Raw genomic sequence first — 25,047 nt, 5'->3', positions numbered from 1 at the left:
TGCGTCCATGTATTGACTACCGGGGCCTTAACCTGTTGGGTCTAGGGGGCAGCATTTGCACGTCTGGATAAAAAAAATGTACCCGATTTAATCTGGTTACTAATCCTACCCAGTAACTAGAATATGCATATACTTATTATATATGGATAGAAAACACTCTAAAGTTTCTAAAACTGTTTGAATGGTGTCTGTGAGTATAACAGAACTCATTTGGCAGGCAAAACCCTGAGACATTTTCTGACAGGAAGTGGATACCTGATGTGTTGTATTGACTTTAAACCTATCCCATTGAAAAACACAGGGGTTTAGGAATATTTTGGCACTTCCTATTGCTTCCACTAGATGTCACCAGCCTTTACAAAGTGTTTTGAGTCTTCTGGAGGGAGATCTGACCGAACAAGAGCCATGGAACGATGATGTCCCATTAGACACCTGGCGCGCGAGTTCATGTTGGGTACCCTCGTTCCAATACGTTATAAAAGAGTATGCATTCGTCCACCTTGAATATTATTCATGTTCTGGTTAAAAAAGGCCCTAATGATTTATGCTATACAACGTTTGACATGTTTGAACGAACGGAAATATATTTTTTCCCCTCGTTCATGACGAGAAGTCCGGCTGGCTTACATCATGTGCTAACGAGACGGAGATTTTTGGACATAAATGATGAGCTTTTTTGAACAAAACTACATTCGTTATGGACCTGTGATACCTGGAAGTGACATCTGATGAAGAGAATCAAAGGTAATGGATTATTTACATAGTATTTTCGATTTTAGATCTCCCCAACATGACGTCTAGTCTGTATCGCAACGCGTATTTTTCTGGGCGCAGTGCTCAGATTATTGCAAAGTGTGATTTCCCAGTAAGGTTATTTTTAAATCTGGCAAGTTGATTGAGTTCAAGAGATGTAAATCTATAATTCTTTAAATGACAATATAATATTTTACCAATGTTTTCTAATTTTAATTATTTAATTTGTGACGCTGACTTGACTGCCGGTTATTGGAGGGAAACGATTTCCTCAACATCAATGCCATAGTAAAACGCTGTTTTTGGATATAAATATGAACTTGATAGAACTAAAAATGCATGCATTGTCTAACATAATGTCCTAGGAGTGTCATCTGATGGAGATTGTAAAAGGTTAGTGCATCATTTTAGCTGGTTTTATGGTTTTGGTGACCCTGTCTTTGACTTGACAAAACATTACACACAACTCTTGTAAATGTACTGTCCTAACATACTCTAAATTTATGCTTTCGCCGTAAAACCTTTTTGAAATCGTAAAACGTGGTTAGATTAAGGAGATGTTTATCTTTCAAATGGTGTAAAATAGTTGTATTTTTGAAAAATTTGAATTTTGACATTTATTTGGATTCAAATTTGCCGCTCTTGAAATGCACCTGCTGTTGATGGAGTGCACCACGGGTGGCACGCTAGCGTCCCACCTAGCCCCAAGAGGTTAACTTCTTATGGGCAGTAGCGTCCCACCTGGCCAACATCCAATGAAATTGTAGAGCGCAAAAATCAAACTACAGAATTATAAATATTTTACTTTCATAAAATCACAAGTGTAATACATCAAAATAGAGCTTAACTTCTTGTTAATCCAGTCACTGTGCCAGATTTCAAAAAGGCTTTACGGCGAAAGCACACCATGCGATTATCTGAGGACAGCGCCCCGCATACAAACACATGAAAAACATATTTCAACCAGGCAGGTGTGACATGAAAGTCAGAAATAGCGATATAAAAAATGCCTTACCTTTGATGATCTTCCTCTGTTGGCACTCCAAAAGGTCCCACTTACATCACAAATGGTCCTTTTGTTCGATAATGTCCTTCTTTATATCCATAAAAACTCAGTTTAGCTGGCACGCTTCAGTCAATAATCCACCCAGTTTCCCTCCATCAAAATGCGTACAAAATGAATCCCAAACATTACTAATAAACTTTTCCAAACAAGTCAAACAACGTTTATAATCAAACCTTAGGTACCCTAATACGTAAATAAACGATCAAATTTAAGACAAAGAATCGTTATTGTCTTTACCGGAGAAATATACCAAAGAACGCGTTCTCTTCCACACGCTTGGAAACACTACAGCCAAAATGGGAGCCACCTAGAAAAACTACAATTTCTGGCTCATTTAAAAAAAAAACTGCCTGAAACTCTTTCTAAAGACTGTTGAAAATCAGAAATGTTCTGTTCAAAAATGACGCAGAAAAATTAATCCATGCTTTTGTTACTTCTAGGCTGGACTACTGCAATGCTCTACTTTCCGGCTACCCGGATAAAGCACTAAATAAACTTCAGTTAGTGCTAAATACAGCTGCTAGAATCCTGACTAGAACCAAAAAATGTGATCATATTACTCCAGTGCTAGCCTCCCTACACTGGCTTCCTGTTAAGGCAAGGGCTGATTTCAAGGTTTTACTGCTAACCTACAAAGCATTACATGGGCTTGCTCCTACCTATCTTTCCGATTTGGTCCTGCCGTACATACCTACACGTACGCTACGGTCACAAGACGCAGGCCTCCTAATTGTCCCTAGAATTTCTAAGCAAACGGCTGGAGGTAGGGCTTTCTCCTATAGAGCTCCATTTTTATGGAATGGTCTGCCTACCAATGTGAGAGACGCAGACTCAGTCTCAACCTTTAAGTCTTTACTGAAGACTTATCTCTTCAGTAGGTCCTATGATTAAGTATAGTCTGGCCCAGGAGTGTGAAGGTGAACGGAAAGGCTGGAGCAACGAACCGCCCTTGCTGTCTCTGCCTTGCCGGTTCCCCTCTTTCCACTGGGATTCTCTGCCTCTAACCCTTTTACAGGGGCTGAGTCACTGGCTTACTGGTGTTCTTCCATGCCGTCCATGGGAGGGGTGCGTCACTTGAGTGGGTTGAGTCACTGACGTGGTCTTCCTGTCTGGGTTGGCGCCCCCCCTTGGGTTGTGCCATGGCGGAGATCGTTGTGGGCTATACTCGGCCTTGTCTTAGGACGGTAAGTTGGTGGTTGGAGACATCCCTCTAGTGGTGTGGGGGCTGTGCTTTGGCAAAGTGGGTGGGGTTATATCCTGCCTGTTTGGCCCTGTCCGGGGTATCATCGGATGGGGCCACAGTGTCTTCTGATCCCTCCTGTCTCAGCCTCCAGTATTTATGCTGCAGTAGTTTATGTGTCGGGGGGCTAGGGTCAGTCTGTTACATCTGGAGTATTTCTCTTGTCTTATCCGGTGTCCTGTGTGAATTTAAATATGCTCTCTCTAATTCTCTCTTTCTCTCTTTCTGTCTTTCTCTCGGAGGACCTGAGCCCTAGGACCATGCCTCAGGACTACCTGGTATGATGACTCCTTGCTGTCCCCAGTCCACCTGGCCGTGCTGCTGCTCCAGTTTCAACTGTTCTGCCTGCGGCTATGGAACCCTGACCTGTTCACCGGACGTGCTTGTTGCACCCTCGACAACTACTATGATTATTATTATTTGACCATGCTGGTCATTTATGAACATTTTAACATTTTAACATCTTGACCATGTTCTGTTATAATATCCACCCTGCACAGCCAGAAGAGGACTGGCCACCCCTCATAGCCTGGTTCCTCTCTAGGTTTCTTCCTAGGTTTTTGGCCTTTCTAGGGAGTTTTTCCTAGGGAGTTTTTCCTAGCCACCGTGCTTCTTTCACATGCTTTGCTTGCTGTTTGGGGTTTTAGGCTGGGTTTCTGTACAGCACTTTGAGATATCAGCTGATGTACGAAGGGCTATATAAAAATAAATTTGATTTGATTTGATCTAGTGGAAGCCCTAGGAACTGCAATCTGGGAGGACTTGGCCTTATAATAAAAGCGATAGCCATGGGGCTGGGATGGTTTGTCCTCGGGGTTTTGCCTGCCATATAGGTTCTGTTATACTCACAGACATAATTTGAACAGTTTTAGAGACTTTAGAGTGTTTTCTATCCAAATCAACCAATTATATGCATATCATAGCTTCTGGGCCTGAGTAACAGGCAGTTTACTTTGGGCACGCTTTTCATCCGGACGTGAACATTCTGCCCCCTACCCAAGAGAGGTTAATGACATAATGATCAAGAATCGTTACACCTTACCACTCCTCTCCTCGGCTTTCGAACCTCTCCAGGGGCTACCATCTTCTCCAAGCTGGACCTTCGGAATGCCTACCACCTGGTTTGGATACGCAAAGGGGATGAGTGGAAGACAGCCTTCAACACTGCCAGTGGACATTATGAGTACCTGGTCATGCCATTTGGACTCACCAACATCCCCACGGTCTTCCAGGCCCTGGTAAACAATGTGCTACAGGACATGTTAAACCGTTTTGTGTTCGTCTACCTCGACCACATCCTGTTTTTTTCCCGTTCTGCCCAAGAACATGTCCTCCGTTCGACAAATCCTTCAGTGCCTCCTGGAGAACCAATTATTTGTGAAAGCGGATAAATGCGAGTTCCACCGTTCTATCCTCTCCTTCTGGGATATGTCATCGCTGAAGGAAATGTCCTGATGGACCTGGAAAAGGTGAAAGCAGTAGTGGATTGGCCCCAACCTATGTCCAGGGTGCAGCTACAATGTTTCCTGGGGTTTTCCAACTTCTACCGGCGTTTCATTTGAGGCTACAGCACCCTGGAAGTCCCCCTCTCGGGACTCACCTCTCCCAAGGTACCGTTCACATGGTCCCCAGCGGTTGACAGAGCCTTTGTGAACCTGAAGCGTCGGTTCACTACGACCCCCATCCTCGTCCATCCAGACTCATCCCGTCAATTTGTGGTTGAGGTCGATGCTTCTGACGTTGGAGTGGGGGTTATCCTGTTCCAGCGATTCACCCAGGACCAAAAGCTCCATCCCTGTGCCTTCCTGTCCCATTGTCTCAACTCCGCAGAAAGAAACTACGACGTGGGTAAGCGAGAACTCTTGGTGGTCAAGATGGCACTGGAGGAGTGGAGACACTGTCTGAAGGGAGCAGAACATCCATTTTTGGTTTAGACCGACCACAAGAATTTGGAATATGTTCCAAGTCAACCAGCGTGTTTTTCCTGTGCTCCTGCCTTTTCTATTCTCTTTTGCTAGTCCTCCCGGTTTTGACCCTTGCGTGTTTTCTGGACTCTGTAACCGCCCGTCTGCCTGACCATTCTGCCTGCCCTGACCTCGAGCCTGCCAGCCACACTGTACCTCCTGGACTCTGAACTGGTTTTGACCTTTTGTCTGTCCACGACCATTCTCTTGCCTACCCCTTTGGATTTAATAAATATCAAAGACTCAAACCATCTGCCTCCCGTGTCTGCATCTGGGTCTCGCCTTGTGCCCTTATACATGATCGGATATCGACAGGCCTGGGTGGTTGACCCTGTGACCCCTGTAGTGCAACGCTGGTTGTAGGTCATCTATAGAGCAGCAGATCGATGGCTGTGACATGAGGCCCCTGACAGCTGATAGAAAACAGCCTCCTATTGATTGGCAGTAAATAAAGTGATTGATGGATGGATCGGCCTGAAAATGATTTGGTGACTCAGAGAGGACTGAGGAGGAGAGGAGTGCATCTGGACTTATCAAGCCTGTTGGTATAAGTAGGAAGAGGATAGGGAGTAGGAGTGGGAGGAGAAGGAAGAGGAGGAGGAGCAAGAGGAGGAGGAGTAAAAGGAAGCGGAAGAAGGAGGTAGAGGAAGGACTACAGCCAATAAAGAAGGAGAAGAAGAGGATGAAAAAGTAGAGGAGGAAGAAGACAAGGAAGAAGAGCAGGAGGAGGAGCAGGAGGAAGAGGAGGAGGACGAGAGAATTAAGAGAGGGTGAAGATGATTTCTCTGGCAGAGTAATTAATGGCCTTTCTCATCTCCGAGGATTTCTCTCTGGGTTTAATTATGGCCTGCGTCTTGCACTATTTACATTAAACATGATCCAGCCTGGCTCTGTGGCTCAATGGCTGCGTTTAGACAGGCATACCAATTCTGATATGTTTTTCACTAATTGGTATTTTGACCAATCAGATCACCTCTGAAAAATATCTGATGTGAAAAGATCTAATGTGATTGGTCAAAAGACCAATTAGTGGAAAAAAGATTAGAATTGGGTTGCCTGTGTAAATGCAGCCTACTATGGGTATTACATTAACCTATCCTCATTGAGATATATGCCTGCCTGCACACAGGGCACAGGCATGCTCGCACACACACACTCACACACACACATGCAGTAAATACAGTCCTTTGTTCAGTTATGCTAATGACCTGTGGGGGAGCACTTAAGGTGATGCAACTGTGACACTATTTCATAGAGCAGGACACTTCCGTCTTCTTTACCCAGCCCAGCCCCATATTGGTGCCCCAGAAGGGCAGCTCACAGCCACAGTACAGTTAGCCACAGCCTGCCTTCCTTTGATATATGACAGTGCCAACTTTCAATGACATATTCCCAGAAACCCAGCCCTGGCCAATCTAATCCTATTCTGGGAGGAAATTAAAGAGTACGGGAGTTGTCCTGAGAGAGGAAAAGAAAAGATTGAGTTATGAAATTCATAAAATAGTTTTTTTTGATCAGGACAGAAGAATACACAATCCAATTGAGTGATGAGGGGAGAAGATGGATAGATGATTATGTATGGTATTATGAAACCTTTTTCAAACTCTCCTGTTTACTGCTACCGTATATGAACATCATAACTTTACGCCCTTGTACAGTACAGGACATATAACCATTATTTACTGTTTCCCTTGTCTGGTGTGTGCTTTTAAAATAGATTATATAAACATGTAAGAAATAAATACTTGGTTTATGGTTTCCTAGAATCATTATGGAGGATGGTAATCTAGGCTAGAACATTCAGGGAGTATGTGGGCATACACAATAGGACTAGCCTTGGACATGGAGGTTTCCTTGGCAACTGTTCAATTGAAGAGAGTCCACAGAAAGCCATGGAAATGAATCCGGCAGACTTGTGTGTGGTTATCTAAAGCTGAGTAGAGGCAGTTTGTATAAACAGATCGTTTAGCAGAGGGCCCACCCCCATCCTATCTAGTATCCGAATGAATAAAGCATTCTGTTTGGATTTCGTGCAGGGTTCTGACAGATCCAAACAGGGTTCTGTTTCTATGGTTACACAGTTCTCTGCTGAACTACTGTTTGTTTTGTGATGCTGCCTCTTGGAATTCCTTCCTGGGAACTGGGTTGACCATTGAAACATGATAGTCGTTGACACCTAACCTACACTGAGCACATCACAACCTGTATATTTGAAAAGCAGTGTTTCAACCCATGATTCCCTGAATGCTTTAGTTTATAAAATATTTGATGGAGCAGAGGACATGGAAATGGTACTAGCAACAGTAAATGCATGTCAACTAGTCCCTTGTGAACTGCATTATAAAGTCAAGCTCTATTGATTGCTGCTGACAAGACAATGTTGGTGCTTTATACATTTCTTGAACAGCGGGAGAGTTAGTAAAGGCCACATGTTAACTAGGTGAAAGCAAGTCAGCTAGAAGAACGCTCGTCTAAGTTGTATATCTAATAGGCCTACAGTACCAGTCAAAAGTTTGGAGACACCAACTAATTCAAGGGTTTTTCTTTATTTTAACTATTGTAGAATAACAGTGAAGACATCAGAACTATGAAATAACACCTATGGTATCATGTAGTAACCCAAAAAGTGTTTCACTAATCAAAATATATTTAATATTTGATATTCTTAAAAGGAGCCACCCTTTGCCTTGATAACAGCTTTGCACACCCTTGGCATACTCTCAACCAGCTTTATGAGGTAGTCACCTGGAATGCATTTCAATTAACAGGTGTGCCTTGTTAAAAGTTCATTTGCGGAATTTCTTGGCTCATGATTTTCATGAGTTTAATCAAGGAAGTAACCTGCTGCCAGGTCTTTTGAGTGTAAAAAATTTAATAATCATAATATTCAATCATTTGAGAGTCATTGCACTGAAATTCCTTTTTTCACTCTAACCTTTATACTAGAGAAGAAGCCTTTTCTCCATGCTTCTGAACAGTGAGCATACGTATACTATATTGCCAACTACTTTAATGATTTTTTTCATTGGCAAGATTAGCAAATTTAGGCATAACATGCCAGCAACAAATGCTGACACTACACAACCAAGTATATCTATTTGTTTTTCTATTTATTTATTTGTCTTTCAACAATGACAAGCCAACTTGGATGGAAAATTACTGAGAATTATAGTGGACAATATTGCCACTCCAATTTGCCATATCTTCAATTTAAGCCTATTAGAAAATGTGTGCCCTCAGGCCTGGGGGGAAGCAAAAGTTACTCCCCTACCTAATAATAGTAAAAACCGAAGAGGATGGCTGACGTTTTACATGCTCCTAACCAATTGTGCTATTTTGTTCGTTTTTTTTGCGTTGTTTGAAACTTATATTTTTACATATTTTGTATATAATGTTGCCGCTACCGTCTCTTATTACCGAAAATAACCACTGGACATCAGAACAGCGATTACTCACCACCTTTAACCTGTTAGGGCTAGGGGGCAGCATTGACACGGCTGGATAAAAAACATACCCGATTTAATCTGGTTACCACTCCTACCCAGTAACTAGAATATGCATATACTTATTACATATGGATAGAAAACACCCTAAATTTTCTAAAACTGTTTGAATGGTGTCTGTGAGTATAACAGAACTCAAATGGCAGGTCAAAACCTGAGAGATTCCTTTACAGGAAGTGGCCTGTCTGACCATTTGTTGAACTTCTTTTCCATCTCTATCATTTACTAAGGATCTCTGCTCTAACGTGACACTTCCCACGTCGTCCATAGGCGCTCAGAGCCCGGGAAAAAACAGAATGTCGTCATTCCAGCCCCAGGCTGAAACACATTATCGCCTTTCTCAAGTGGCCGTTCAAGAGACACTAGCTTATGCGCGTGACCCCGACCGCCCCCGCCTTTGGGATTTTTTCCTCTGTTTGCCGAAAAGGAGATTCCCTGTCGGAATATTATCGCTTTTCTACGAGAAAAATGTCGTAAAAATTGATTTTAAACAGCGGTTGACATGCTTCGAAGTACGATAATGGAATACTTAGAATTTTATTGTCACGAATTGCGCCATGCGCGTGACACTTCTTTACTATTTCGGATAGTGTCTGGAACGCACGAACAAAACGCCGCTATTCGGATATAACGATGGATTATTTTGGACCAAACCAACATTTGTTATTGAAGTAGCAGTCCTGGGTGTGTATTCTGACGAAGACAACAAAAGGTAATGAACCTTTTATAATAGTAAATATGATTATGGTGAGTGCTAAACTTGCCGGGTGTCTAAATAGCGAGCCCGTGATGCCTGGGCTATGTACTTAGAATATTGCAAAATGTGCTTTCACCAAAAAGCTATTTTAAAATCGGACATATCGAGTGCATAGAGGAGGTCTGTATCTATAATTCTTAAAATAATTGTTATGCTTTTTGTGAACGTTTATCGTGAGTAATTTAGTAAAATGTTAGCGAATTCCCCGGAAGTTTGCGGGGGTATGCTAGTTCTGAACGTCACATGCTAATGTAAAAAGCTGGTTTTTGATATAAATATGAACTTGATTGAACAAAACATGCATGTATTGTATAACATAATGTCCTAGGGTTGTCATCTGATGAAGATCATCAAAGGTGAGTGCTGCATTTAGCTGTCTTCTGGGTTTTGGTGACATTATATGCTGGCTTGAAAAATGGGTGTCTGATTATTTCTGGCTTGGTACTCTGCTGACATAATCTAATGTTTTGCTTTCGTTGTAAAGCCTTTTTGAAATCGGACAGTGTGGTTAGATTAACGAGAGTCTTGTCTTTAAATGGCTGTAAAATAGTCATATGTTTGAGAAATTGAAGTAATAGGATTTTTAAGGTTTTGAAAATCGCGCCACAGGATAGCAGTGGCTGTTACGTAGGTGGGACGAATTCGTCCCGCCTAGCCTAGAGAGGATAATGAGTTTGACGATAAGGATATACTGCTCTCCCGGGAACAGACCCAAATCCCCGTCATTTGTGTGAAGAAAAGACAGAGGAAAAGAGGACGCAGATTGGGCTGCCTTCTGAGAATCCGTAGGCGAGCGAGTAAACTCCCACTGCCATCCGTTCTACTTGCTAACATGCAATCATTGGAAAATAAAATTGATGACCTACGATCACGATTATCCTACCAACGGGACATTAAGAACTGTAATATCTTATGTTTCACCGAGTCGTGGCTGAACGACGACACGGATAATATAGAGTTGGCCGGATTTTCAATGCACCAGCAGAACAGAGAAGCTACGTCTGGTAAGACGAGGAGTGAGGGTGTTTGTCTTTTTGTCAATAACGATGTCTAATATTATAGAAGTCACGAGGTATTGCTCGCCTGAGGTAGAGTACCTTATAATAAGCTGTAGACCACACTATCTACCAAGAGGATTCTCATCTATATTATTCATAGCTGTCTATTTACCACCACAGACCGATGCTGGCACTAAGACCGCACTCAACCAACTCTATAAGGCCATAAGGAAACAAGAAAATGCTCATCCTGAAGCGGCGCTCCTAGTGGCCGGGGACTTTAATGCAGGCAAACTTAAATCAGTTTGCAACCAGAGGGAAAAGAACTTGAGGCAACCTTTACTCCATAACACAGAGATGCATACAAAGCTCTCCCCTGCCCTCCATTTGACAAATCTGACCATAATTCTATCCTCCTGATTCCTGCTTACAAGCAATAACGAAAGCAGGAAGTACCAGTGACTCGCTCAACACGGAAGTGGTCAGATGATGCAAATGCTATGCTACAGGACTATTTTGCCAGCACAGACTGGAAAATGTTCCGGGATTCATCTAATGGCATTGAGGAGTCTATCACCTAAGTCATCGGCTTCATCAATAAGTGCATTGACGACGTCGTCCCCACAGAGACCGTACGTACATATCCCAACCAGAAGCCATGGATTACAGGCAACATCCGCATCGAGCTAAAGGCTAGAGCTGCCACTTTCAAGGAGTGGGACACTAATCTGGACGCTTATAAGAAATCCCGCTATGCCCTCAGATGAACCATCAAACAAGCAAAGTGTCAATACATGATTAAGATTGAATCCTACTACACCGGCTCTGACGCTCATCGGATGTGGCAGAGCCTACCAGACGAGCAACTCTAGACCCAAACTGTTACAGACCTACAGTGTTTCCATCATGCCCTGCCTTTCTAAATTCTTCGAAAGCCAAGTGAACAGACAGATCACCGACCATCTCGAATCCCACCGTACCTTCTCAGCTATGCAATCCGGTATCTGAGCTGGATACTGGTGTACCTCAGCCACGCTCAAGGTCCTAAACGATATCATAACCACCATCGATAAAAGACAGTGCTGTACAGCCGTCTTCATCGACCTGGCCAAGGCTTTCGACTCTGTCAATCACCGCCTTCTTATCAGCAGACTAAATAGCCTTGGTTTCTCAAATGACTGCCTTGCCTGGTTCACCAACTACTTCTCAGATAGAGTTCAGTGTGTCAAATCGGAGGGCCGGTTCTCCGGACGTCTGGCACTCTCTATGGGGGTGCCACAGGGTTCAATTCTCGGGCCGACTCTTTTCTCTGTATATATCAATGATGTCACTCTTGCTGTGGGGGAATATTTGATCCACCATTACGCAGACAACACCATACTGTATACATCTGGCCCTTCTTTGGACACTGTGTTAACAAACCTCCAAACAAGCTTTGATGCCATACAACTCTCATTCCGTGGCCTCCAACTCCTCTTAAACGCTAGTAAAACTAAATGCATGCTCTTCAACCGATCGCTTCCCGCACCCGCCTGCCTAGCATCACTACTCTGGGCACTTCTGACTTAGAATATGTGGACAACTAGAAATACTTAGGTGTCTGGCTAGACTGTAAACTCTCCTTCCAGACTTATATTAAGCATCTCCAGTCCAAAATTAAATCTAGAATCGGCTTCCTATTTCGCAGCAAAGCCTCCTTCACTCATGCTGCTAAACATACCCTCGTAAAACTGACTATCCTGCTTATACTTGACTTCGGCGATGTAATTTACAAAATAGCCTCCAACACTCTACTCAGCAAATTGGATGGAGTCTATCGCAGTGCCATCCGTTCTGTCACCAAAGCCCCATATACTACCCACCATTGAGACCTGTATGCTCTTGTTGGCTGGTCCTCGCCACAACCCCACTGGCTCCAGGTCATCTATAAGTCTTTGCTAGGTAAAGCTCTGCCTTATCTCAGCTCACTGGTCACCATAGCAACACCTACGCGTAGCACGCTCTCCAGCAGGTATATTTCACTGGTCATCGCCAAAGCCAACACCTTCTTTGGCAACCTTTCCTTCCAGTTCTCTGCTGCCTATGACTGGAACGAATTGCAAAAATCTCTGAAGTTGGAAACTTATATCTCCCTCACTAACTTCAAGCATCGGCTGTCAGAACAGCTTACCGATTGCTGCAGCTGTACACAGCCCATCTGTAAGTAGCCCATCCAACCTACTACCTACCTCATCATCATATTTGTGTTTTGTTTTTTTCTGCTCTTTTGCAAATCAGTATTTCTACTTGCACATCCTCATCTGCACATCTATCACTCCAGTGTCAATTGCTAAATTGTAGTTACTTAGCCACTATGGCCTATTTATTGCCTACATCCTTACTTAATTTGCACACACTGTATACAGATTTTCTATTGTGTTATTGACTGTATGTTTGTTTATCTCATGTGTAACTCTGTGTTGTTGTTTTTGTCGCACTGCTTTGCTTTATCTTGGCCATGTCGCAGTTGTAAATGAGAACTTGTTCTCAACTGGCCTACCTGGTTAAATAAAGGTGAAATAAAAAATAAAATAAATAAAATGAATAAAAAATGGCCTTTTATGCTCGTATCGAGGCAAGCAACACTGAAGCATGCTGTTCTGGATGACTGGATGACTGTGTGATAATGCTCTCGGTAGCCGATGTGAGCATGACCTTTAAACAGGTCATCATTCACAACGACCTTGAAACAGATCCACAGATGACACAATCTCAATCGCACTCTGCCCTTTCCTACCTGGATGAAAGGAACAGCTATGTGAGAATGCTGTTCATTGACTACAGCTCATCGTTCAACCCCACAGTGCCCACAAAGCTCATCACTTAGCTAAGGACCCTGGGACTAAACACCTCCCTCTGCAACTGGATCCTGGACTTCCTGACGGACCGCCCACAGTTGGTAAGGGTAGGCAACAACACGTCTGCCACACTGATCCTCAACACTGGGGCCCCTTAGGGGTGTGTACTTAGTCCCCTCCTGTACTCCCTGTTCACCCATGACTGCATGACCAAACACGACTCCAACACCATTATTAAGTTTGCTGACAACACAACAGTGGTAGGCCTGATCACCGACAATGATGAGACAGCCTATAGGGAGGTCAGTGAACTGGCAGTGTGGTGCCAGGACAACCTCTCCCTCAATGTGAACGAGACAAAGGAGCTGATGGTGGACTAAAAGAAAAGGCGGTCCGAACAGGCCCTATTAACATCAACGACTGTAGTAGAGGGAGTCAAGAGTTTCAAGTTCCTTGGTGTCCACATCACCAACAAACTATCATTGTCCAAACACACCAAGACAGTCGTGAAGTGGGCATGACAAAACCTTTTCCCTCTCAGGAGACTGAAAAGATTTGGCATGGGTCCCCAGATCCTCAACAAATTCTACAGCTGCACCATCGAGAGCATCCTGACCGGTTGCATCACCAGAATATGGAACCTGCTCGGCATCTGACTGTAAGTCGCTACAGAGGGTAGTGCGTATGGCCCAGTACATCACTGGGTCCAAGCTTCCTGTCATCCAAGACCTATATAATAGGCGGTGTCAGAGGAATGCCAATAAAATTGTCAGAGACTCCTGTCATCCAAATCATAGACTGTCTAGGACCAAAAGGCTTATTTGGTAAATATTTTCTTAACTCTTATTTAACTGAACTGTTGGTTAAGGGCTTGTAAGTAAGCACTTCACTGTGAGGTCTACACTTGTATTCGGCGCATGTGACAAATAAAGTTTGATTTGATTTGATTTGATTTACTGGATCAAATAGTCGACCAAACAGCCTGTTTTCCAGCCCTTAGTAAACATTTGGAAATAATTGTGTTTGACCAGATACAATGTTATTTCATAGTAAACAAATTGACAGCAGACTTTCAGCACGCTTATAGGGAAGGACATTCAACAAGCACAGCACTTACACAAATGACTGATGATTGGCTGAGAGATATTGTTGATACAACATTCCACTGGCTTTGAGTAAAGCCAGTGTGTCCATGTATGCGGATGACTCAACACTATATACGTCAGCTACCACAGCAACTGTGTCACGCCCTGACCATAGAGAGCCCTCGGGGTTCTCTATGGTGTAATAGGTCAGAGCGTGACTAGGGGGGTTTCTAGATAGTATATTTCTATGTTGGTGTATGGTTCCCAATTGGAGGCAGCTAATAATCGTTGCCTCAAATTGGGGATATATCCCACCTGTGTTGTGGGATATAGTTTTGTTTTGTATGTGTGCTTATGTGCGCTACGTATTTCACATTGTTATATCTTTGTTGTTTTGAGAAGTTTCACTATTATTAAAATGTGGAACTCTACTCACGCTGCGCCTTGGTCCAAATATTTATATGACGATCGTGACAGAATATCCCACCATTATAGGATCAAGCAGCGTTCCCAGGAGGTGAAGGAGAATTGGACATGGGAAGAGATACTGGGTGGATGTGAAACCCTTCCTTGGCGGAAGTCGCCGAGGAGTAAAGGAGGACAGCGACGACGCCGGGGTCCACAGCCACAAATAGCACAAGGGCAACCCCAAGTTTTTCTGGGGGGGGCACAAGGGGCGGTCGGCCGAGCCGAGGAGAGAGCCAGAGACCGTCTGGGAGTTGATGGAGCAGTTGGAGGAGGGTGTCACGCTTGTCGTTGGAAATGGAGGACCAAAACGCAGCAGGTATGTGTATGCTCATCTTGCTTTTTAATAAATACAAAATGAACACCAAAATAACAAAGAACGAACGATCAACAAAAACAGTCTGGTAAGGCACAAGGCTAAACACAGAATAATCACCCACAAATAACAAACACAAACACACCCTCATATATGGGACTCTCAATCAAAGGCAGATAGACAACACCTGCCTTCAACTGAGAGTCCCAACCCCAATTAACCAAACATAGAAACAGACATACTAGACAAAATCATAGAATACCTGAAAACCAAACAGTGCCCAAAAACCCCGGAATACTTAACCCAAATGCCCCTTCAACAAAACACACCACCCCGAACCACATAAAACGAATACCCTCTGCCACGTCCTGACCAAACTACAATACCAATTAACCTTATACTGGTCAGGACGTGACAGTACCCCCCCCTTAAAGGTGCTAACCCCGGAAGCACCTTAACAAAAATAACCCCAAGCAACACCAAAAAAAAAATATCCCCCTTACTAAAGGATAGGGAAGGGAGGGTGGCTGCCGTCAACGACGGCACTGTGCTACACCCCCCCTCCCCAACCCACCTATCTCTGGAGGTGGCTCCGGCTCAGGCCGTTCCAGGCTGTCGGGGCAGTCTGGCAACTCGGGACAGTCGGGGCAGTCTGGCAACTCGGGACAGTCGGGGCAGTCTGGCAACTCGGGACAGTCGGGGCAGTCTGGCAACTCGGGACAGTCGAGACAGTCTGGCAACTCGGGACAGTCTGGGCAGTCTGGCCACTCCGGCAGTTCAGGGCAGTCTGGCCACTCCGGCAGTTCAGGACAGTCTGGCCACTCCGGCAGTTCAGGGCAGTCTGGCCACTCCGGCAGTTCAGCGCAGTCTGGCCACTCCGGCAGTTCAGCGCAGTCTGGCCACTCCGGCAGTTCAGCGCAGTCTGGCCACTCCGGCAGTTCAGCGCAGTCTGGCCACTCCGGCAGTTCAGCGCAGTCTGACCTCTCTGGCGACTGTTGACTGGCGGGCAGCTCGGACGACTGTTGACTGGCGGGCAGCTCTGACGACTGTTGACTGGCGGGCAACTCTGACGACTGTTGACTGGCGGGCAGCTCCGACGACTGTTGACTGGCGGGCAGCTCCGACGACTGTTGACTGGCTGGCAGCACTGATGATGACTGTTGACTGGTGGGCAGCTCTGATGACGACTGTTGACTGGCGGGCAGCTCTGATGACGACTGTTGACTGGCGGGTAGCTCTGATGACGACTGTTGACTGGCGGGCAGCTCTGATGACGACTGTTGACTGGCGGGCAGCTCTGATGATGACTGTTGACTGGCGGGCAGCTCCGGTGACTGTTGACTGGCGTGGCTGGGTTTACGCACTTGAAGGCTAGTGCGGGGAGCGGGAACAGGACGAGTCGGACTGGGTTGACGCACTTCCGGGTCCGCACGAGAGACAGGAGCTGGAAACCCAGGGCTATGGAGGCACACAGTCGGTCTTGATCTTACCTCCTGCACAACCCGTCTTGGCTGGATGGAACTAGTAGCCCTGTACGAGCGGGGTGCTGGTACAGGGCAGACTGGGCTGTGCAGGGGCCTGATGGTAGCCGTGCGTAGAGCGGGAGTTGGGTAGCCTGGTCCTCGGAGGCGTACCGGCGACCAGATGCGCTGCGCAGGCATCCTCCTACCAGGCTGGATGCCCGCTCTAGCACGGCACCTGCGAGGGGCTGGAACAACGCGCACCGGACTGTGCGTGCGTATGGGTGAGATAGTGCGCTCCTCAGCGAAACATGGCGCTCTCCACCCCATACGCTCCTCCATATAACCACGGGTAGCTGGCTTCCGGCTCTTCCTATGCCTAGCCAAACTACCCGTGTGCCCCCCCTAAAAAATGTATTGGGGGTGCCTCTCGTGCTTCACCCTCAGCGCGTACTTGGCCTCGTACCTCCGCCTCTCTGCCTTGGCTGCCTCAATTTCCCACTGCGGGCGGCGATAATCCTCAGCCTGGTGCCAAGGTCCGGCCCCGTCCAGAACTTCCTCCCAGGTCCACTTCTCCCGCCAGTCCAACTCGAAGTCCCTCTGCTCCTTCTTCTGCTGCTTGGTCCATAGTTGGTGGGTGATTCTGTCACGCTTGTCGTTGGAAATGGAGGACCAAAACGCAGCAGGTATGTGTATGCTCATCTTGCTTTTTTAATAAATACAAAATGAACACCAAAATAACAAAGAACGAACGATCAACAAAAACAGTCTGGTAAGGCACAAGGCTAAACACAGAATAATCACCCACAAATAACAAACACAAACACACCCTCATATATGGGACTCTCAATCAAAGGCAGATAGACAACACCTGCCTTCAACTGAGAGTCCCAACCCCAATTAACCAAACATAGAAACAGACATACTAGACAAAATCATAGAATACCTGAAAACCAAACAGTGCCCAAAAACCCTGGAATACTTAACCCAAATGCCCCTTCAACAAAACACACCACCCCGAACCACATAAAACGAATACCATCTGCCACGTCCTGACCAAACTACAATACCAATTAACCTTATACTGGTCAGGACGTGACAGAGGGATATCGGAGAGAGATGTTGGTTAAGTGTATTCTGCAGCACAGGCACCATGATGAGCGTGTCATCAGTCCGGTTCAACCTGTGCCGGCTCCACGCACCAGGCCTCCAGTGCGCCTCCCCAGCCAGGTATGTCCTGTGCCGACTCCCCGCACTCGCCCTGAGGAGCGTGTCATCAGTCCGGTGCAACCTGTGCCGGCTCCACGCACCAGGCCTCCAGTGCGTCTTCCCAGCCCGGTACGTCCTGTGCCGGCTCCCCACACTCGTCCACCAGTGCGTGTGTACAGTCCGGAGTCTCCAGCAACGGTCTACAGCCCGGAACCTCCAGCGACGCTTCACAGTCCAGAGCTTCCAGCAATGGTTCACAGTCCAGAGCTTCCAGCGACGGTTCACAGTTCAGAGCCTCCAGTGACGGTCCACGGTCCGGAGCCTCCAGTGACGGCCCACGGCCCGGAGCTTCCTGCATCGGTGCCATGTCCGGAGCCTTCCACTGCGCCGATGCCCAGTCCATGCACGGTGTCCAGTCCCACTCCATGGCCGGAACCCTCCTCTGCGCCGGTGCTCAGTCCAGGCATGGCGTCCAGTCCCGCTCCATGGCCGGAGCCTTCCTCTGTGCCGGTGCCCAGTCCGGGCACGGCGTTCAGCCCGGCTCCATGGTCGGATCCACGGTCTGAGCGGGTGCTACGTCCCACACCGGAGCCGTCACCGACGCTAGTTGCCCACCCTAACCCTCCCCATCTAGTTTCAGGTTTCGCGGTCGGAGTCCGCACCTTTGGGGGGGGGGGGGGTACTGTCCCGCCCTGACCATAGAGAGCCCTCGAGGTTCTCTATGGTGTAATAGGTCAGAGCGTGACTAGGGGGGTTTCTAGATAGTATATTTCTATGTTGGTGTATGTGTATGGTTCCCAATTGGAGGCAGCTGATAATCGTTGCCTCTAATTGGGGATCATACTTAGTGTGTTCCTTTTCCCATCTGCGTTGTGGGATATTGCTTTGTTTTGTATGTGTGCTTATGTGCGCTCCGTATTTCACATTGTTATAGCTTTGTTGTTTTGAGAAGTTTCACTATTATTAAAATGTGGAACTCTACTCACGCTGCGCCTTGGTCCAATTATTTATATGACGATCGTGACAGATTGAAATGACTGCAACACTTAACAAAGAGCTGCAGTTCGTTTCAGAATTAGTGGCAAGGAATAAGTTAGTCCTAAATATTTAAAAAACTAAAAGCATTGCATTTGGGACAAATCATTAACTAAACCTTAAGCCTCACCTAAATCTTGTAATGAATAATGTGGAAATTGAGCAAGTTGAGGAGACTAAACTGCTTGGAGTAACCCTGGATTGTAAACTGTCATGGTCAAAACATATTGATACAACAGTAGCTAGGATGGAGAGAAGTCTGTCCATAATAAAGCAATGCTCTGCATTCTTAACAGCACTATCAACAAGGCAGGTCCCACGGGCCCTAGTTTTGTCACACCTGGACTACTGTTCAGTAGTGTGGTCAGGTGGCACAAAGAGGGACTCAGAACAGGGCAGCACGGCTGGTCCTTGGCTGTACACAGAGAGCTAACATTAAAATGATGCATGTCAATCTCTCCTGGCTCAAAGTGGAGGAGAGATTGACTTCATCACTTCTTGTATTTGTGAGAGGTATTGACATGTTGAATGCACCGAGCTGTTTGCTTGAACTACTCGGACACCGATGCATACCCCACAAGACATGCCACCAGAGGTCTCTTCACAGTCCCCAAAACCAAAACAGACTATGCACAGTACTACATAGAGTCACAACTACATGGAAATCTATTCCACATCAAGTAACTCATGCAAGCAGTAAAATCTGATTTAAAAACAGATAAAAACACACCTTATGGAACAGCAGGGACTGTGAAGAAACACGAACACTGGCACAAACAAACATACACACGATAAGACACACACTCTACACACACGTACACATTGATGTTGTATTGTAAATATGTGATAGTGGAGTAGTGACCTGAGGGAACACACTAAATTTATTCAGTAAAGTGTTATGAAATGTAATGTCATGCAAAATTTTAAATTGTGTATAACTGCCTTAATGTTGCTGGACCCCAGGAAGAGTAGCTGCTGCCTTGGCAACAGCTAATGGGGATCCTTAATAAATACAAATACAAATTGTTTAACTTCACTAGGGTAGCATTCGGAAATTTTGATGAAAAGTGTGCCCAAATTAAACTGCCTGCTACTCAGGCCCAGAAGCAAGGATATGCATATACATATAATTGGTAGATTTGGATAGAAAACATTTCTGAAGTTTCCAAAACTGTTAAAATAATGTCTGTGAGTATAACAGAACTGATATGGCAGGCGAAAACTTGAGGAAAATCCATCCAGGAAGTACTATTATTTTGAAAGGCTGTTTTTCCATTGAAAGCCTATCCACCATACAAAGACTTCGAACCAAGTTCACGATCTCTATGGCTTATTTTACATGTGGCCAGTCTTTAGGCATTGTTTCAGGCTTTTACTCTGAAAAATGAGGGAGATACAGCACTTTCAATGACTGGACAGTAGAAATTTCCAGACATGAGTCCAGCGCGTGATCGGGAGTGCGCCTTTCTTGTTTCTCCTTTTCTATTGATGAAGCTTTTATCCGGTTGAAATATTATTGATTATTTATGACAAAAACAACCTGGGGATTGATTTTAAACATCGTTTGATATGTTTCTACAAACTTTTATTGTACTTTTTTGACTTTTCTTCTGGGTGTTGAGAGCGCGCTTTGTGCCTTTGGATTACTGAACTAAACGCACCAACAAAACGGAATTTTTGGACATAAAGAGGGACATATATGAAAGCAGATCTAATTAAATTCAACAATCTTGCCAAAAATCTTACAGGTAGAACAAACCTCTCCAGAATGTCATGGCTCCAAAAGTTGGCATATTCTTTCAAAAAGTATACTAGGTCAAAATAGAGTTTATATGGACAAATAAAACTCGTAGAATAGAAAGGAAAGTTTTACATTTTCCTATGTCTGAGGGTGGTCTTAACCTTCCAGATTTGGAATTGTATCATTTTGCCACAAAAGGCTTTTACTTGAGACATACTGTATAGTTAAAATGCACTAAAGAGGAACAATGGGTATACATTGAAGATGCACATGCTCATCCCTAGAATCTGTTTACCTGTCTATTTTCAAAGGATACATCTAAGAACATTAACAACTTCATAGTTAAGAACACTTTAACAATATGTAAGAAAATTAAACATACTGTATTATAGAAGAACCAATATTACTCCCTAAAAACACACCCCTACAGAACAATCCTTGGATAGCTTTTCAGAATTCACAGATAAATTGATCCACATGGAAAATTACAAGCATAGAAACTGTAAATGACATGCTAATAGATACAATTGATACAGTTGAAGTCGGAAGTTTACATACACTTAGGTTGGAGTCATTAAAACTAATTTTTCAACCACTCCACAAATGTATTGTTAAACAAACTATAGTTTTGGCAAGTCGGTTAGGACATCTACTTTGTGCATGACACAAGTCATTTTTCCAACAATTGTTTACAGAAAGAATCTTTCACTTATAATTCACTGTATCACAATTCCAGTGGATCAGAAGTTTACATACACTAAGTTGACTGTGCCTTTAAACAGCTTGGAAAATTCCAGAAAATGATGTCATGGCTTTAGAAGCTTTTGATAGGCTAATTGACATCATTTGAGTCAATTGGAGGTGTACCTGTGGATGTATTTCAAGGCCTACCTTCAAACTCAGTGCCTCTTTGCCTGACATCATGGGGGAAATCAAAAGAAATCAGCCAAGATTGCTGAAAGAAAATTGTAGACCTCCACAAGTCTGGTTCATTCTTGGGAGTAATTTCCAAATGCCTGAAGGTATCACGTCCATCTGTACATACAATAGTACGTAAGTATAAACACCATGGGACCACGCAGCCGTCATACCACTCAGGAAGGAGATGCGTTCTGTCTCCTAGACATGAACGTACTTTGGTGCGAAAAGTGCAAATCAATCCCAGAACAACAGCAAAGGACCTTGTGAAGATACTGAAGGAAACAGGTACAAAGGTATCTATATCCACAGTAAAACGAGTCCTATATCGACATAACCTGAAAGGCCGCTCAGCAAGGAAGAAGCCATTGCTGCAAAACCACCATAAAAAAGCCAGACAACGGTTTTCAACTGCACATGGGGACAAAGATCGTACTTTTTGGAGAAATGTCCTCTGGTCTGATGAAACAAAAATATAACTGTTTGGCCATAATGACTATTGTTACGTTTGGAGCAAAAAGGGGGAGGCTTGCAAGCCAAAGAACACCATCCCAACCGTGCAGCACGGGGGTGGCAGCATCATGTTGTGGGGGTGCTTTGCTGCAGGAGGGACTGGTGCACTTCACAAAATAGATGGCATCACAAGGAGGGGAAATGATGTGGATATATTGAAGCAACATCTCAAGACATCAGTGGGGAAGTTAAAGCTTTGTCGCAAATGGGTCATACAAATGGACAATGACCCCAAACATACTTCCAAAGTTGTGGCAAAATGGCTTAAGGACAACAAAGTCAAGGTACTGGAGTAGCCATCACAAAGCCCTGAACTCAATCCTATAGAAAAATTGTGGGCAGAACTGAAAAAGCATGTGCGAGCAAGGAGGCCTACAAACCTGACTCAGTTACACCAGCTCTGTCAGGAGGAATTGTGGAAGGCTACCCAAAACATTTGACCCTAGTTAAACAATTTAAAGGCAATGCTACCAAATACTAATTGAGTGTATGTAAACTTCTGACCCACTGGGAATGTGATGAAAGAAATAAAAGCTGAAATAAATCATTCTCTCTAGTATTATTCTGACATTTCACATTCTTACAATAAAGTGGTGATCCTAATTGACCTAAGACAGGGCATTTTTACTAGGATTAAATGTCAGAAATTGTGAAAAACTTAGTTCAAATTTATTTGGCTAAGGTGTATGTAAACTTAAGGCTTCAACTGTAAATACATTTATTTCTATGACAGAATAAAAAAGCAATTTAGGACTGACCAATGTAGATATTTGCGATTAAATGCAATTAAAAGATTCACATCACAAAATTTTGATTTGAAATCTTTTGGAAATCAGATGTCACGTCCTGACCAGTATAAGGGTTATTTGTTATTGTAGTTTGGTCAGGACGTGGCAGAGGGTATTTTGTTTATGTGGTTCGGGCTGGTGATTTTTGTAGTAGGGTGTTTGATTTATTATTTCCAGGTTTTGGTCAATGTTCTATGTTTTGTATCTCTATGTTCTTTCTGGTTTGTGGTATTTCTATGTGTAGGTTTATGGGGGGTTGGACTCTCAATTGGAGGCAGGTGCTTTCTCGTTGCCTCTGATTGAGAGTCCTATATATGGGTAATTGTTTGGTGTAGTGTTGTGGGAGATTGTTTCTTGTTTTGCTGGAAAAAAGTTGCAGCTTATAGTCCGGAATTTACGGTATTGGCACCAAGACTTAAAAATAACTGATACCGGCAAGAGATGGAGGGAATGTTGGAACATAACTAAGGGAATTACAGTTACGAAAATGTACACTTAATCCACTATGAACTAATTTATAAACAGGGTGGTTCGAGCCCTGAATGCTGATTGGCTGACAGCCATGGTACTGTATATACGTATATAACGTATATCACGGGTATGACAGAACATTTATTTTTACTGCTCTAATTACGTTGGTAACCCGTTTATAATAATATTAAAGCACCTTGGGGGTTTGTGATACTGTATATGGCTAATATACCACGGCTAAGGGCTGTATCCAGGCACTCCGCGTTGTGTTGTGCTTAAGAACAGCCCTTAGCCATGGTATATTGGCCATATACCACACCCCCTCTGGCCTTATTGCTTAATCAAATCAAATCAAATCCAATTTATTTATATAGCCCTTCTTACATCAGCTGATATCTCAAAGTGCTGTACAGAAACCCAGCCTAAAACCCCAAACAGCAAGCAATGCAGGTGTAGAAGCACGGTGGCTAGGAAAAACTCCCTAGAAAGGCCAAAACCTAGGAAGAAACCTAGAGAGGAACCAGGCTATGAGGGGTGGCCAGTCCTCTTCTGGCTGTGCCGGGTGGAGATTATAACAGCACATGGCCTAGATGTTCAAATGTTCATAAATGACCAGCATTGTCAAATAATAATAATCATAGTAGTTGTCGAGGATGCAACAAGTCAGTAACACAAGAGTAAGTTTCAGTTGGCTTTTTCATAGCCGATCTTTGAGAGTATCTCTACCGCTCCTGCTGTCTCTAGAGAGTTGAAAACAGCAGGTCTGGGACAGGTAGCATGTCCGGTGAATAGGTCAGGGTTCCAGTAGGTCTGGGACAGGTTGCACGTCCGGTGAACAGGTCAGGGTTCCATAGCTGCATTTGTTATACAAAAGACAAGTGTAAAACTAAGAATTACACAATAATCCATACCTTCTGGGAATGCTATAAAGTCCAAAGTTATGGGCGGAGTTAGAAAGTTGGCTGTCAAGAGTATCCAATGGGTTGGACAAAAGTTTTCTTGTCAATCATCTTGAAAAGACTTATACTTAAAAATTTGAACTCAACCCAAACTCCATCATTAACACAATGGAATATTCAAATGCTTTGTTTTCTAAATATTAAAAGTGCATGGGCGACAGAGAGAAACAAAATGCCGCAGTTTGAGGCCATGTGGCAGGGAGTGATGCAGCGCTGGAGATGGGGGTGTGAGCAGGTGGGTTTGGGCAGGTGTGATGCCGTTGATGTGTGTGTTGGTTTGTATGCTGTCGTTTGTACGTGTATGTTTGATATTGTATTTTTTTTTAAATCCACCCCAAAAGACAATAATAGACTCTCTAAGTCTATGTGAATAACATTGAATCCCTGGCAGGAATAAGGGGTGGACTTGATTTAGCGGTGGTGTAATGAACCCTGTGCTGAGCTACAGGCTGTGTTGGAATGTTAATGCTCATGAAATACCCTACCCCAAAAACAGTAGGAGGATAATAAATGAGTTCAGATAGTTGGTCATACCTAGCTATGGGGTGCACTAAAGTACTGTACCTATCTGTTCGACATAGCATAAGGGCTGGACTTAAGAATTGGCCTAGCTATAAGTACAGTACAGTACACTACTATGTCTATGTGCTTTCTTTCCTCTTTTTCATCCCATTTAATTGCCCCGTGGTGAGAGATTAATTTTGCATTGTTTTGTAGTCTGTCTGAATAACTGTTCTGGATCCGTTTCTGCGCTCTTGCCAACTCCTTATGGAATTGTCATGACAAATGTTTGGCTTGACAATGACAATGGAGTAGACAAAAGCACAAACAGATCTGGGACCAGGCTAGTATATACCTAGTTGAGGGGAGGACAACATTGTACTGCTCTCAGCAGGAAGAGTCCATAAACCCTAACAGCAGGACACAAGTCTTTATATCGCTCCATGACAACCATTTAAAACCTGTCAT

At 44.3% G+C, this 25,047-nt stretch overlaps 1 protein-coding gene across 1 annotated transcript in view; it reads right to left on the bottom strand.

Moving 5' to 3' along the window:
- The window catches only part of LOC106561580 (mitochondrial inner membrane protease subunit 2), a 259,205-nt gene that overhangs the window by 117,893 nt on the left and 116,265 nt on the right, over nucleotides 1-25,047 (bottom strand). Inside the window, 1 exon segment of the mRNA XM_045688754.1 lies at nucleotides 4,012-4,021. Within this exon segment, the coding sequence (XP_045544710.1) occupies nucleotides 4,012-4,021 (10 nt within the window).

The sequence above is a fragment of the Salmo salar genome, chromosome ssa10, assembly GCF_905237065.1.
Source record: "Salmo salar chromosome ssa10, Ssal_v3.1, whole genome shotgun sequence".
NCBI classification, from domain to species: domain Eukaryota; kingdom Metazoa; phylum Chordata; class Actinopteri; order Salmoniformes; family Salmonidae; genus Salmo; species Salmo salar.
This window is presented reverse-complemented; position numbering and strand designations above follow the sequence as displayed.